General features: G+C 42.7%; 1 protein-coding gene across 2 annotated transcripts in view; it reads left to right on the top strand.

Moving 5' to 3' along the window:
- The window catches only part of LOC110489804 (VOPP1 WW domain binding protein), a 95,801-nt gene that overhangs the window by 74,427 nt on the left and 6,433 nt on the right, over window positions 1-14,941 (top strand). For both annotated transcript variants that reach the window (XM_021562725.2, XM_036944071.1), the window contains exon 4: window positions 7,239-7,372. In XM_021562725.2, the coding sequence (XP_021418400.1) occupies window positions 7,239-7,372 (134 nt within the window). The remainder of the gene's footprint in view (window positions 1-7,238; window positions 7,373-14,941) is intronic.

The raw sequence follows: 14,941 nt of genomic DNA, 5'->3' as shown, positions 1-14,941 counted from the left end.
CAGAAAGTATTCATAACCATAGATGTTTTGTTGTTGTGTTACAGCCTGAATTTAAAATGGATTACATTGAGATTTTGTGTCACTGGCCTACACACAATTAATACATTTTAGGCTGAAATGTCTTGAGTCAATAAGTATTCAATTTCAACCACTTTCTTATGGCTAGCCTAAATAAGTTCATGATAAAAAAGGTGCTTAATCTCTATGTGATCGGTGTCCCTATACCGGGACGGTTGAGCTAACGTGGGTTAATGTGATTAGCATGACATTGTAAGTAACAAGAAAATGTATTGGGCAGAAAGCTTAAATTCTTGTTGATCTAACTGCACTGTTCAATTTGCAGTAGCTCTTAGAGTGAAACAACAAAATTATCAGGGCATCTGGTTTGATACATTCACATCTGAAGGTAAATAATGTACTTACATTCAGTAATCTTGCTCTGATTTGTTATCCTGAGGGTCCCAGAGATAAAAATGCAGCATAGTTTTGTTTGATAAAATCCATTTTTATATTCAAATCTAGGAACTGAGTTTGAACCCCTGCTGTCTATGGTTCCACACCCACCCCACCCAGCCATCTACAGTAGATGTGTGAAAGTTAGTGTATAAGCTAATGACCCGTCATGTATGACATTCTTAAAATGTTCGTATTACCATATAATATTTGTATGTTCTCCTATAGTTATGTATCAATTGACCAATTTGGCACATTTGGGCAGACTTGATACAAAATATTGTACAGTATCGGTATGTGTCACTGGATCAATCTGAAACTTTGCACACGCACTGCTGCCATCTAGTGACCAAAATCTAAATTGTGCCTAAACTGCACTATTGTATTATGGCCTTTCTCTTGCATTTCAAAGATGATGAAAAAATAAACATTTGAAGACACATGCTTTTTTGTTTGTAATTATATTTTACCAGATCTAACTTCAAAGTGTTTCCTTTCAAATGGTATCAAGAATATGCATATCCATGCTGCAGGCAGTTAGATTTGGGAATGTCATTTTAGGCGAAAATGTAAAACAAAGTGTGATCCTTTAAAGTCACATAAGTTGCATGGCCTCACTCTGTGTTTGACATGATTTTTAAAAAAAATGACTACCACCTCATCTCTGTACCCCACATATATAATGATCTGTAAGGTCCTTAAGTCTAGCACTGAATTTCAAACACTGATTCAACCACAAAGACCAGGGAGGCTTTTCAATGTCTAGCAAAGAAGGGCACCTATTGCAGACATTGAATATCCCTTTGAGCATGGTGAAGTTATTAATTACACTTTGAGTTATTAATTACACTTTAGCTGAGAAGCTGTTTCTGTCTGCTTTCCAACAGACATTGGGAGACGACTTCACCATTCAGCAGGACAATAACCTAAAACACAGGGCCAAATCTACACTGGAGTTGCATACCAAGATGACATTGGATGTTCCTGATTGGCTTAGTTACAGTTTTTACATCCATTGAGAAAAACAATAGTTCCTCAATGTATTTGAAAATCTTTCCAGCTCTCTCCCTTCTGATAACAATTCAGCATGATAGGGAAAAATGTCATGCTCTGATCCAGTGGAAACGTCATAAAATAGGCCTACCTGATGCCCTCTTATCCCTTGTGCAAATAGCCTACAGCTGTGTCTGTCTTGAGCTCACAGGCCCTGGAATCTCTGAGGGCCCAGAATATTCTATACAATGTTGCAGGTTTTCTAGCTGGAGTTGATTCATGTTCGTTGCAGACAGGCCATGCGTAGCCAATGTGATTTATAGGGTATTTATTTTATCAGGATATTTTCTACCTGCAGGCTGCATTGTTATTATTTGTTGGCTTTATGTAGACTATTTTTACAGAGTTGACAATGGCAATAGAAGTTACTTTTTAGGTTTGCTTCATTTTCATTTAGAATTGGATAGAATTATGATTAACCACATGACAATTAATTTGAGATACGAAGACATTATTACAAATTAAATGAAACTGTGCCACGAAAATGTGCATATGAAAACCATCACTGGCATGCAGATCGGTATAAATGTTAAGATAAAATGACGTTCCACACTAGAAAGGTTGCCGACTCCTCCTGTAGCCGATACCGGCAACTTCAGGAAAGTAACGGCAGAATCTGCAAAAGCCAGCAGGAGCGAGAGGAGGAGGGTCAGGTCAGGTCAGGTTAAGCTTTTTTCTTCTGGTTTTCATTATTTCTGGCTCCCTCTTGAGTAAATTGTGTCTTATTTCATCAAACAGTGTGCTTAAATCATCAGACTCTCAATACCTATACAGTACCAGTCAAAAGTTTGGACACAACTACTCATTCAAGGGGTTTTCTTTATTTTGACTGTTTTCTACATTATAGAATAATAGTAAAGACCTCAAAACTATGAAATAACACATACGGAATCGTGTAGTAACCAAAGGAGTGTTAAACAAATCAAAATATATTTGAGATTCTTCAAAGTAGCCACCCTTTGCCTTGATGACACCTTTGCACACTCTTGGCATTCTTTCAACCATCTTCATGAGGAATGCTTTTCTAACAGTCTTGAAGGAGTTCCCACATATGCTGAGCACTTGTTTGCTCCAACTCATCCCAAACCATCTCAATTGGGTTGCGGTTGGGTGATTGTGGAGGCCAGGTCATCTGATGGCCATCACTCTCCTTCTTGGTCAAATAGCCCTTACACAGCCTGGTGGTGTGTTTTGTGTCATTGTCCTGTTGAAAAAGAAAATGATAGTCCCACTAAGCGCAATCCAGATGGAATGGCATATCGCTGCAGAATACTGTGGTAAAAATGCTGGTTAAGTGTGCCTTGAATTCAAAATTTGGCCCAAGCTTTTGGCCCAAGCTCGTCTTTTCTTCTTATTGGTGCCCTTTAGTAGTGGTTTCTTTGCAGCAATTTGACCACGAAGGCCTGATTCATGCGATCTCCTCTGAACAGTTTGATGTTGAGATGTGTCTATTACTTGAACTCTGAAGCACTTATTTGGGCTGCAATATCTGGGGTGCAGTTAACCCTTAATGAACTTATCCTCTTCAGCAGAGGTAACTCTGGGTCTTCCTTTCCTGTGGCGGTCCTCATGAGGGCCAGTTTCATCATAGCACTTGATTGTTTTTGCTACTGCACTTGAAGAAACTTTTAAAGTTCTTGAAATTGTCCCGGTTAGACTGCATGAAGCAAGCCTTCATGGTCGAATTGCTGCGAAGAAACCACTAATAAAGGACACCAATAAGAAGAAGATGTCTTCACTATTATTCTACAATGTAGAAAATAGTGAAAAATAAAAATAAACCCTTGAATGAGTAGGTGTGTCCAAACTTTTGACTGGTACTGTGTGTGTGCGTGTGTGCGTGTGCAAAATCGAAAATGTACATACACTTAGGTTGGAGTCATTTAAACTAATTTTTCAACCACTCCACAAATTTCTTGTTTTCTTGTTTTGGCAAGTCGGTTAGGACATCTACTTTGTGCATGACACTAGTAATTTTTCCAACAATTGTTTACAGACAGATTATTTCAGTTATAATTCACTGTATCACAATTCCAGTGGGTGAGAAGTTTACATACACTAAGTTGACTGTGCCTTTAAACAGCTTGGAAATTCCTCAGACCTCAGGAAAACAAATTGCAGACCTCCACAAGTCTGGATCATCCTTGGGAGAAATGTCCAAACGCCTGAAAGTACCGCGTTCATCTGTACAAACAACAGTACGCAAGAATAAACACCATGGGACCACGCAGCCGTCATACCGCTCAGGAAGGAGACGCGTTCTGTCTCCTAGAGATGAACGTACTTTGGTGCGAAAAGTGCAAATAAATCCCAGAACAACAGCAAAGGACCTTGTGAAGATTCTGGAGGAAACAGGTATAAAAGTATCTATATACACAGTAAAACGAGTCCTATATCGACATAACCTGAAAGGACGCTCAGCAAGGAAGAAACCACTGCTCCAAAACCGCCATAAAAAGCCAGACTACGGTTTGCAACTGCACATGGGGACAAAGATGGTCCTTTTTGGAGAAATGTCCTCTGGTCTGATGAATCAAAAATAGAACTGTTTGGCCAGAATGACCATTGTTATGTTTGGAGGAAAAATGGTGAGGCTTGCAAGCCGAAGAACACCATCCAAACCGTGAAGCACGGGGGTGGCAGCAGCATGTTGTGGGGGTGCTTTGCTGCAGGAGAAACTGGTACACATCACAAAATAGATGGCATCATGAGGGAGGAACATTATGTGAATATATTGAAGCAACATCTCAAGACATCAGTCAGGAAGTTAAAGCTTGGTCTCAAATGGGTCTTCCAAATGGACAATGACCCCAAGCATACTACCAAAGTTGTGGCAAAATGGCTTAAGGACAATAAAGTCAAGGTATTGGAGTGACCATCACAAAGCCCTGACCACAATCCTATAGAAAATTTGTGGGCAGAACTGAACAAACATGTGCGATTAAGGAGGCCTACAAACCTGACTCAGTTACACCAGCTCTGTCAGGAGGAATTGGCCAAAATTCACCCAACTTATTGTGGGAAGCTTGTGGAAGGCTACCCAAACGTTTGACCCAAGTGAAACAATTTAAAGGCAATGCTACCAAATACTAATTGAGTGTATGTAAACTTCTGACCCACTGGGAATGTGATGAAGGAAATAAAAGCTGAAATAAATCATTCTCTCTACTATTATTCTGACATTTCACATTCTTAAAATAAAGTGGTGATCCTAACTGACCTATGACAGGGAATTTCTACTAGGATTAAATGTCAGGAATTGTGAAAACTGAGTTTAAATGCATTTGGCTAAAGTGTATGTAAACTTCTGACTTCAACTGTATATTGTGTGTGTGTTAATGGAACTATTTCTTGAGTTTGAGTTGGTATCCTGTCGGAAGGAAGGATGATTTTGACTATTCCTGATATCATGTATAGTGCCCCGTCTACTCAGGTTCCTCAAATGTACACTGCTCAAAAAAATAAAGGGAACACTTAAACAACACAATGTAACTACAAGTCAATCACACTTCTGTGAAATCAAACTGTCCACTTAGGAAGCAACACTGATTGACAATACATTTCACATGCTGTTGTGCAAATGGAATAGACAACCAGTGGAAATTATAGGCAATTAGCAAGACACCCCCAATAAAGGAGTGGTTCTGCAGGTGGTGACCACAGACCGCTTCTCAGTTCCTATGCTTCCTGGCTGATGTTTTGGTCACTTTTGAATGCTGGCGGTGCTTTCACTCTAGTGGTAGCATGAGACGGAGTCTACAACCCACACAAGTAGCTCAGGTAGTGCAGCTCATCCAGGATGGCACATCAATGCGAGCTGTGGCAAGAAGGTTTGCTGTGTCTGTCAGGGTAGTGTCCAGAGCATGGAGGCGCTACCAGGAGACAGTCCAGTACATCAGGAGACGTGGATGAGGCCGTAGGAGGGCAACAACCCAGCAGCAGGACCGCTTCCTCCGCCTTTGTGCAAGGAGGAGCAGGAGGAGCACTGCCAGAGTCCTGCAAAATTACCTCCAGCAGGCCACAAATGTGCATGTGTCTGTTCAAACGGTCAGAAACAGACTCCATGAGGGTGGTATGAGGGCCCGACGTCCACAGGTGGGGGTTGTGCTTACAGCCCAACACCGTGCAGAACGTTTGGCATTTGCCAGAGAACACCAAGATTGGCAAATTCGCCACTGGTGCCCTGTGCTCTTCACAGATGAAAGCAGGTTCACACTGAGCACATGTGACAGACGTGACAAAGTCTGGAGACGCCGTGGAGAACGTTCTGCTGCCTGCAACATCCTCCAGCATGACCGGTTTGGCGATGGGTCAGTCATGGTGTGGGGTGGCATTTCTTTGGGGGCCGCACAGCCCTCCATGTGCTCGCCAGAGGTAGCCTGACTGCCATTGGGTACCGATATGAGATCCTCAGACCCCTTGTGAGACCATATGCTGGTGTGGTTGACCCTGGGTTCCTCCTAATGCAAGACAATGCTAGACCTCATGTGGCTGGAGTGTGTCAGCAGTTCCTGCAAGGTGAAGGCATTGATGATATGGACTGGCCCGCCCGTTCCCCAGACCTGAATCCAATTGAGCACATCTGGGACATCATGTCTCGCTCCATCCACCAACGCCACGTTGCACCACAGACTGTCCAGGAGTTGGCGGATGTTTTAGTCCAGGTCTGGGAGGAGATCCCTCAGGAGACCATCCGCCACCTCATCAGGAGCATGCCCAGGCATTGTAGGGAGGTCATACAGGCACGTGGAGGCCACACACACTACTGAGCCTCATTTTGACTTGTTTTAAGGACATTGCATCAAAGCTGGATCAGCCTGTAGTGTGGTTTTCCACTTTAATTTTGAGTGTGACTCCAAATCCAGACCTCCAAGGGTTGATAAATTTGATTTCCATTGATCATTTTTGTGTGATTTTGTTGTCAGCACATTCAACTATGTAAAGAAAAAAGTATTTAATAAGAATATTTCATTTATTCAGATCTAGGATGTGTTATTTTAGTGTTCCCTTTATTTTTTTGAGCAGTGTATATTACACAGGTGTAATTGCACATTTTCCCTAATCATGTCTTTTTACCCTTTTTCAGATGGAGGTTTTAGGTGTATGTGATGTACTAATTCCGCTGCTAAATCACGCTCCTGTTTTACCGTTTTGTCTGACCAGCTGTCTGGCTGCGGCGTTGACAAGTCATTTAAATCTTCAAGATTGATGGTGATACGTGGTTTACAATTAATCTGCACTGCCTCAATATCCTCTCTCTCTCAATTGAGAAGTTACAGTGGCTCCTAACTAAGCTGTTAAAGTAAGTAATTCATAGGGTCTTTTGGTGCAGTCTTTAAGGAGATTACTGCTGGACTTTTTGGGATGCTCGTCTCCTTTCCTCCGCTTTCTGTTCTGAGATTTAAATCTCTGGCTGGCCCACTATAATCCCAATGGAATGTGGGCAAACTCTCATTGCCGGTCGCAATGAAAAAAAGTTACAAGTTACAGTGAAAAACGCATTTTCTGTAAAAGGTGCAAAATGTAAAAGGGAGTACAGTGTTTCTGTTTATTCACCCTCCACTGCTCTCGCCCTCACGGCTGATCGGTGGCTCCAATTGGTTCAGCAGCGGTGTCTGTTAGGGATGTTACTGTATGACTTTATGACCTCAGACACTTTGGTCAGTGGAGGTCACAGTGCATCCAGGATCTGTGCTTCAAAAAAAGATCTTGAACTAACTCTCTCTCGCCAGGCTGATGCTGATGATGGGTGTGCTGTTCTGCTGCGGTGCAGGCTTCTTCATCCGTAGGCGCATGTACCCCTTGCCCCTCAGCGACGAGCCTGCCTTCAACGTCTCCTTCACCAGGCAGCCCGTATCCACGCCAGGTCAGTAGACTAAGAGACACACGTGCCAACATCACACTGCACTTGACTTTCAAAAGTCATTTACACTTGCGCTTTGTTTAGGGGTTTTTATCCCTTAGATATATGGGTTATAAATAGATTTAGTCTGAAGCCCTTAATGTGTACCTATACGTGCAACTTTGTACAATGTTGTTTTGTTGGTGGAATTTGCTGATAGTAAGCCTGTTGTTTTGCCATGTCGAACAAGACAAATAGATGTATCAGCATTGGAATATCCAATGAGGTTTGATTCTGATGAAGATGTCACTGAAGGAGACCGATTCTAAGTGCCAATTACCCCACTGAGATATCTGCAGTGACAGCTTTACTGGCCTTCACAGTGCTACAGGTGATAATATACCCAGCTCTGTGTGGGTGGGTGGGGTAGAATAGGCCAGAAGGCTAAATGGGAAAAACCTAACCTCTATCAAATAAAAAGATGGAGGAGCCGCAAGGGTGGACATCTTAAAAACAATGCTGCCCCATCAACAGCTCAATCCAAAATGGTCCCCCCCCCCCCCCCCCCCCCCTATTACCGTAGCTCTGTTCCTCATCCTAGCATACCCGGAAGCTACAGAGACGGAGAAGAGGAACAGAAACAAACAAACAACGCGCTCATCCATAACATTGATAAGTACAATAAACGTTGCTTAAATGAAACATGAACACTTGTCTGTATATTCTTTATACCATAAACTGTTACTGACGGGAGGTAAGAATCACCTTGCACTTGCTAGCTAATTTGTCCTATTTAGCTAGCTTGCTGTTGCTAGATAATTTGTCCTGGGATATAAACATTGAGTTGTTATTTTACCTGAAATGCACAAGATCCTTCAATAATTAATCCACACATAAAACGGTCAACCGAATCATTTCTAGTCATCTCTCCTCCTTCCAGGCTTTTTCTTCTCTTGACTTTATATTGCGATTGGCAACTTTCATAAATTAGGTGCATTACCGCCACTGACCTCGTTCGTCTTTCAGTCACCCACTTGAGTATAACCAATGAGGACATGGCACGTGGGTACCTGCTTCTATAAACCAATGAGGAGATGGGAGAGGCAATCTGTGTCAGAAATAGAACTGACTTCTATTTTAGCCCTTGGTAACGCAGACGTTCGTTGGCGCTCGCGAGCAGTGTGGGTGGAATAATTGAATAACATAGATTTCAAAATGTATTTTGCAACGCGAGCAGTGTAGTCAACCTGTAAGAGTACATGGCCATTAAGACCAGATCGTTCTTCAAGATGTTCAAATGTTCATGGATGAGAGAGACAGAGAGAGAGACACACAGATGGCTCCAAAAGCCTTTTGGAGAAGGTCTGTGGACTTTTCCATGTGAATATTGAAGTCATCCAAAATGTGAATGTTATCTGCCATGACTAGAAGGTCCGATAGGAATTCAAGGAAGGCCTGTAAACAGTAGCTATAAAAAGTGATTGAGAATGCTGCATAGATTTCATGACTAGAAGCTCGAAAGACAAAAATGCATTAAGTTCCATTTTTTAATTTTTTTTTTATTTGCTGTTGTCAATGGGTTGCATGAGGGATATGGTCACTAGTGTAACCAGGAGGAGGTGCCTCATTTTAACACAGTAAATTTATCAGGCTTGAGCCATGTTTCAGTCAGACCAATCACATCAAAGTTATGATCAGTGATTTGTTTATGACTGCCTTGGAAGTGAGGGATCTAACATTAAATAGTCCTAACATTAAGCAGGCAAGGCTTTGTCCTGTTTGTGGGGGAGTCCCAGAAAGAGGGCCAGTTTTCCACAAGTTCTATCTTTTGGGAGGGGCAGAAACAGTTTTCAACCAGCTTGAGTTGTGCGAGTCTGCTGTAGAGCTCATCACTCCCCCTAACTGGGAGGGGGCCAGAGAAAATGTGTCGATGCCCACCATTCTTTCTAGATAAGTTACACGCTGAAGTTATGTTGCGCATGGTGACCTTTGACTGTTTCATCCTAACATTGTTGGTGTCAACGTGGATACCAATATCCCTATACCATCTACACTCGCCAGTTTTAGCCTCAGCCAGCACCATCTTCAGATTAACCTTTACGTCGGTAGCCCCGCCCCCTGGTAAACAGTGTATGATTGCTGGATGATTATTTTTAAGTCTAATATATAGTAATGGAGTTGCCAATGTCTAGGGTTTTCAATGTGTCAGAGCTAATGGCGGGAGGCTCCAGCGGCTCAGACTCTTTAACAGGTGGAGGAGAGACCTGCGCAGGCTCTGGCTTTGACTCCGACTCACTGCTTAGTGGGGAAAACCGGTTGAATGAGCGACCCGGGTGAGCAAAATAAGAATTTGTTCTTAACTGACTTGCCTAGTTAAATAAAGGTAAAATAATTATATATTTTTAAATACTGAAAGCATTTCTTTCCAGAAGCCATGAGAAAATTGTCCGGCTGCGGGGACTGTGCCGGGGGATTAACACTACTGCCTGTATTTACTGGTGACACAGACGCTGTATCATCCGTTCCTACTCTTAAATTGCCCTTGTCTAACGATTGCTTCTGAAGCCGAGGTCCTGCAGATCTATGTCCAGATAACGTGTCAGGGGTTTAAAAGGAGAATACAAAATGTAGTGAGGACAAAACTAAGACCTTGGTAAACTTCTTAAAAACAGTTATTAAGAGTATAAAGTGAAAACGTTTGGCAGGTAGCCAAGTAGCAACAACAAATAAAGCAGTACAGAGACAACAAAGAAGTGTGTTGCGTCACCAGTCGTGTTTGTGTATTTAGGCTAAATGAATGTGTATGGTTTTAGTTTCCAAGGCTATTGATTGCGAACTCTGCAGCATGGGTTGGAGACCTGACTGTTATGTTCTCCTAGTACTTCATTTCAATTCCCATGGCAACTTTACACATTGGTGTGTGTTCATGCTGCACAATGCATCGCAGAATGTTGGTGTTCACCAGGATACACACGCACATTTTAAATACTTTATTTGAATCCACCAATCAAGTACATAAAAAAAAGGATCCAAACAGTTCAAAGGTCCCTGAATGCACAGACACTCAAGGGAACAGAAAGCATCTCCTCCTCCAAACAGCTCGGCTGCCCACGACAGCTGAAGCAGAGCAGTACCTAGACAACTGGTTTGCCCTAGTCTTTGGCAGGCCCACAATCTGGAGACACGTGCACATGCTCACACACACACACACACACACACGTTTGATTTACTAACCTTATGGGGACCAAACCATTGATTCGCCTTCAAAGTCCTATTTTCCCTTAAGCTAACCTTAACCCCTAAGCCTAAAAATATACTTTTTCTTTGTGAGAACCGATAAAAAGGCCCCACTTGTCTGAATTTTCCTTGTTTTACTATCCTTGTGAGGTCTGGCCCCTACAAGCATAATAAAAAACGCCAAAGAACACACACTTGATGTCAGTGTTGTCTCTTAGTTGTGGGAACAGTGTGTGGGATGTTTGTCATAAATATTTCATGTGTTGCGTCCTGTGTCAGAACACAGTGGGGGCTGTGAGCTGTTTAGGAGGAGGCTGAAAGAGAAACTGCTGTCCTAGTGTCAGACCGTCTTACTTTCAGAAGGTATTGTATATGATTGTATATGTACCCTTGACTTATTCCACGTTTTGTGTTACAGCCTGAATTAGAAATGGATTAAATACATTTTTCTCTCACCCATGTGCACAAAATATCCCATAATGACAGTGAAAACATGTTTTTATAAATGTTTGCTCATTTATTTCAAATTAAATATGGAATATCAAATGTACATAAGTACTCACACCCCTGAGTCAATTCATGTTAGAATCACCTTTGGCAGTGATTACAGCTATGAGTGTTTCTGGGTAAGTCTCTAAGAGCATACAATATTTGCACATTATTTTTAAAATTCTTCAAGCTCAGCCGTTTTGAAGCCTTGCCATCGATTTTCAAGCTGAATTTAAGTCAAAACTGTAACTAGGCCACTCAGGAACATTCAAAGTTGTCTTGGTAAGCAACTACAGTGTCTATTTGGCCTTGTGGTTTATTGATACACCATCCAAAGGGTAATTAATAACTTAACCATGCTCAAAGAGATATACAATGTCTGCTTTTTTTATTACCCACCTACCAATAGGTGCCCTTCTTTGCGAGACATTGGAAAACCTCCCTGGTCTTTGGTTGAATATGTGTTTCAAATGTACTGCTCAACTGAGAACCTTACAGATAATTGTATGTGTGGTGTACAGAGATGAGGTAGTCATTAAAAAAATCATGTTAAATACTATTATTGCACATGGAGTGAGTCCATGCAACTTATCATGTGACCTGTTAATTAAGCACATTTTTACTCCTGAACTTATTTAGGCTTGCCATAACAAAGGGGTTGTATACTTATTCACTCCAGACATTTCAGATTTTCATTTTGAATGGATTTGTAATATAATTCCACTCCCACATTATGGGGTATTGTGTGTAGGCCAGTGACACACAATCTCCATTTCATCTATTTTAAATTCAGGCTGTAACACAACAAAACATGTCAAGGGTTGAGAATACATTCTAAAGGCACTGTACATGTACTCTAGGCAAAATGTCTTGGTAATGGTTTGTTTGTGTTGAATGTAGGTGTCTGTACTAAGAATTGAATTATCTAACATTTTTTGATAACAAAATGTGGAATTGTTTCTGAAGGCACTGTATATCTGTTGTTATTCTCCATTACCCTCTTCTTCAATGACGCAATGCCCGCAGTGAAGTTGAAATAGAGCCAGTGTGGTGGATGCGTTCTTTCATGTCAGAAAAGTGTTTGGTGTGTTGTTGCTTCCTCAGTGTGATGGGAGTGTTTGGAATTGAGATCCAAACCTTCTGGTTCTGATGAGATTGTGCGCTGGATAACCAACACACACACACACACACACACACACAGCCGCTCTAAATCCAAGTAATCTATTTAGGCTAAATGAATGTGTATGGTTTTGGTTTCCAAGGCTGTTGATTGCAAACTTGGCAGCATGGGTTGTAGAGAGACTTGTATTTTCTCCTAGTACTTATTTTCAATTTCCATGGCAACTTTACAAATTGGTATGTATGCATGGACACTCAAAAGGTCAGAAAGCACTTCCTTCTCCAAACAGCTAGGCTGCCCATTACAGCTGAAACAGAGTAGTACCTAACCAACTCGTTCGCCCTAGTCTTTGCCAGGCCCCCAATCTGGAGGCCATGCACTGCAAACCTGTGCACGTGGCCGAGACACAGACACGCACGCACTCACATAGACGTTTGCTTAACTAACCTTGTGGGGACCAAACAATTGATTCCCATTCAAAATCCTATTTCCCTCACCTTAACCCTAAACCTAACCCTAATTCTAACCTTAACCTTAATTGAAACCCTAACCCCTAAGCCTAAAATAGCCTTTTTCCTTGTGGGAACCTGCAAAGTGTCTCCACTTGTCCGAAGGATAGTAAAACCAAAAACACACATACTTGTGTGACCATTGAGAGCTTCAAGTTCCTTGGTGTCCACATCACACCAAGACAGTCATGAAGAGGGCACGGCAAGCCTATTCCCCCTCAGAAAACTAATAAGATTTGGCATAGGTCCTTAGATCCTCAAAATGTTCTACAGCTGCAACATCGAGAGCATCCTGACTGGTTGCATCACTGCCTGGTACAACAATTGCTCGGCCTCCGACCGCAAGGCACTTCAGAGGGTAGTGCGTACGGCCCAGTACATCACTGGGGCTAAGCTGTCTAGGACAAAAAGGATCTTCAACAGTTTTTACCTGAACAGATAATCAAATGGCTACCTGGACTGTTTGCATTGTGTGCCCCCCCAACCAACCCTTCTTTTACGCTGCTGCTACTCTCTGTTTATCATATATGCATAGTCACTTTAACTATACATTCATGTACATACTACCTCAATTGGCTCGACCAACCAGTGCTCCCGCACATTGGCTAACCGGGCTATCTGCATTGTGTCCCACCAACCCCTCTTTTACGCTACTGCTACTCTCTGTTTATCATATATGCATAGTCACCTTAACCATATCTACATGTACATACTACCTCAAATCAGCCCGACTAACCGGTGCCTGTGTGTAGCCTCGCTACTGTATATAGCCTCGCTACTGTATATAGCCTCGCTACTGTTATAGCCTCGCTACTGTATATAACCTCGCTACTGTATATAGCCTCGCTACTGTTATAGCCTCGCTACTGTATATAGCCTTGCTACTGTATATAGCCTCGCTACTGTATGTAGCCTCGCTACTGTATAGCCTCGCTACTGTATAGCCTCGCTACTGTATGTAGCCTCGCTACTGTATAGCCTCGCTACTGTATGTACCCTCGCTACTGTATGTAGCCTCGCTACTGTATATAGCCTTGCTACTGTATATAGCCTCGCTACTGTTATAGCCTCGCTACTGTATATAGCCTTGCTACTGTATATAGCCTCGCTACTGTTATAGCCTCGCTACTGTATATAACCTCGCTACTGTATATAGCCTCGCTACTGTTATAGCCTCGCTACTGTATGTAGCCCCGCTACTGTATGTAGCCTCGCTACTGTATGTAGCCTCGCTACTGTATGTAGCCTCGCTACTGTATAGCCTCGCTACTGTATGTACCCTCGCTACTGTATGTAGCCTCGCTACTGTATAGCCTCGCTACTGTATGTAGCCCCGCTACTGTATATAGCCTCGCTACTGTATGTACCCTCGCTACTGTATGTAGCCTCGCTACTGTATAGCCTCGCTACTGTATAGCCTCGCTACTGTATGTAGCCCCGCTACTGTATGTAGCCTCGCTACTGTATAGCCCTGCTACTGTATATAGCCTCGCTACTGTATGTAGCCTCGCTACTGTATGTAGCCTCGCTACTGTATAGCCTCGCTACTGTATAGCCCTGCTACTGTATATAGCCTCGCTACTGTATATAGCCTCGCTACTGTATGTAGCCCCGCTACTGTATGTAGCCTCGCTACTGTATATAGCCTTGCTACTGTATATAGCCTCGCTACTCTTATGTAGCCCCGCTACTGTATGTAGCCTCGCTACTGTATGTAGCCTCGCTACTGTATAGCCCTGCTACTGTATATAGCCTCGCTACTGTATAGCCCCGCTACTGTATATAGCCTCGCTACTGTATAGCCCCGCTACTGTATGTAGCCTCGCTACTGTATATAGCCTCGCTACTGTATATAGCCTCGCTACTGTATGTAGCCCCGCTACTGTATGTAGCCTCGCTACTGTATGTAGCCTCGCTACTGTATAGCCCTGCTACTGTATATAGCCTCGCTACTGTATAGCCCCGCTACTGTATGTAGCCTCGCTACTGTATATAGCCCCGCTACTGTATATAGCCTCGCTACTGTATAGCCCCGCTACTGTATAGCCCCGCTACTGTATATAGCCTCGCTACTGTATGTAGCCCCGCTACTGTATAGCCCCGCTACTGTATATAGCGTCGCTACTGTATAGCCCCGCTACTGTATGTAGCCTCGCTACTGTATGTAGCCTCGCTACTGTATATAGCCTCGCTACTGTATAGCCCCGCTACTGTATATAGCCTCGCTACTGTATAGCC

The sequence above is a fragment of the Oncorhynchus mykiss genome, chromosome 15 (assembly GCF_013265735.2).
Source record: "Oncorhynchus mykiss isolate Arlee chromosome 15, USDA_OmykA_1.1, whole genome shotgun sequence".
In the NCBI taxonomy this organism is placed as follows: Eukaryota; Metazoa; Chordata; class Actinopteri; order Salmoniformes; family Salmonidae; genus Oncorhynchus; species Oncorhynchus mykiss.
Note: the sequence above shows the minus strand (reverse complement) of the source record. Positions and strands in the feature narration are given on the sequence as shown.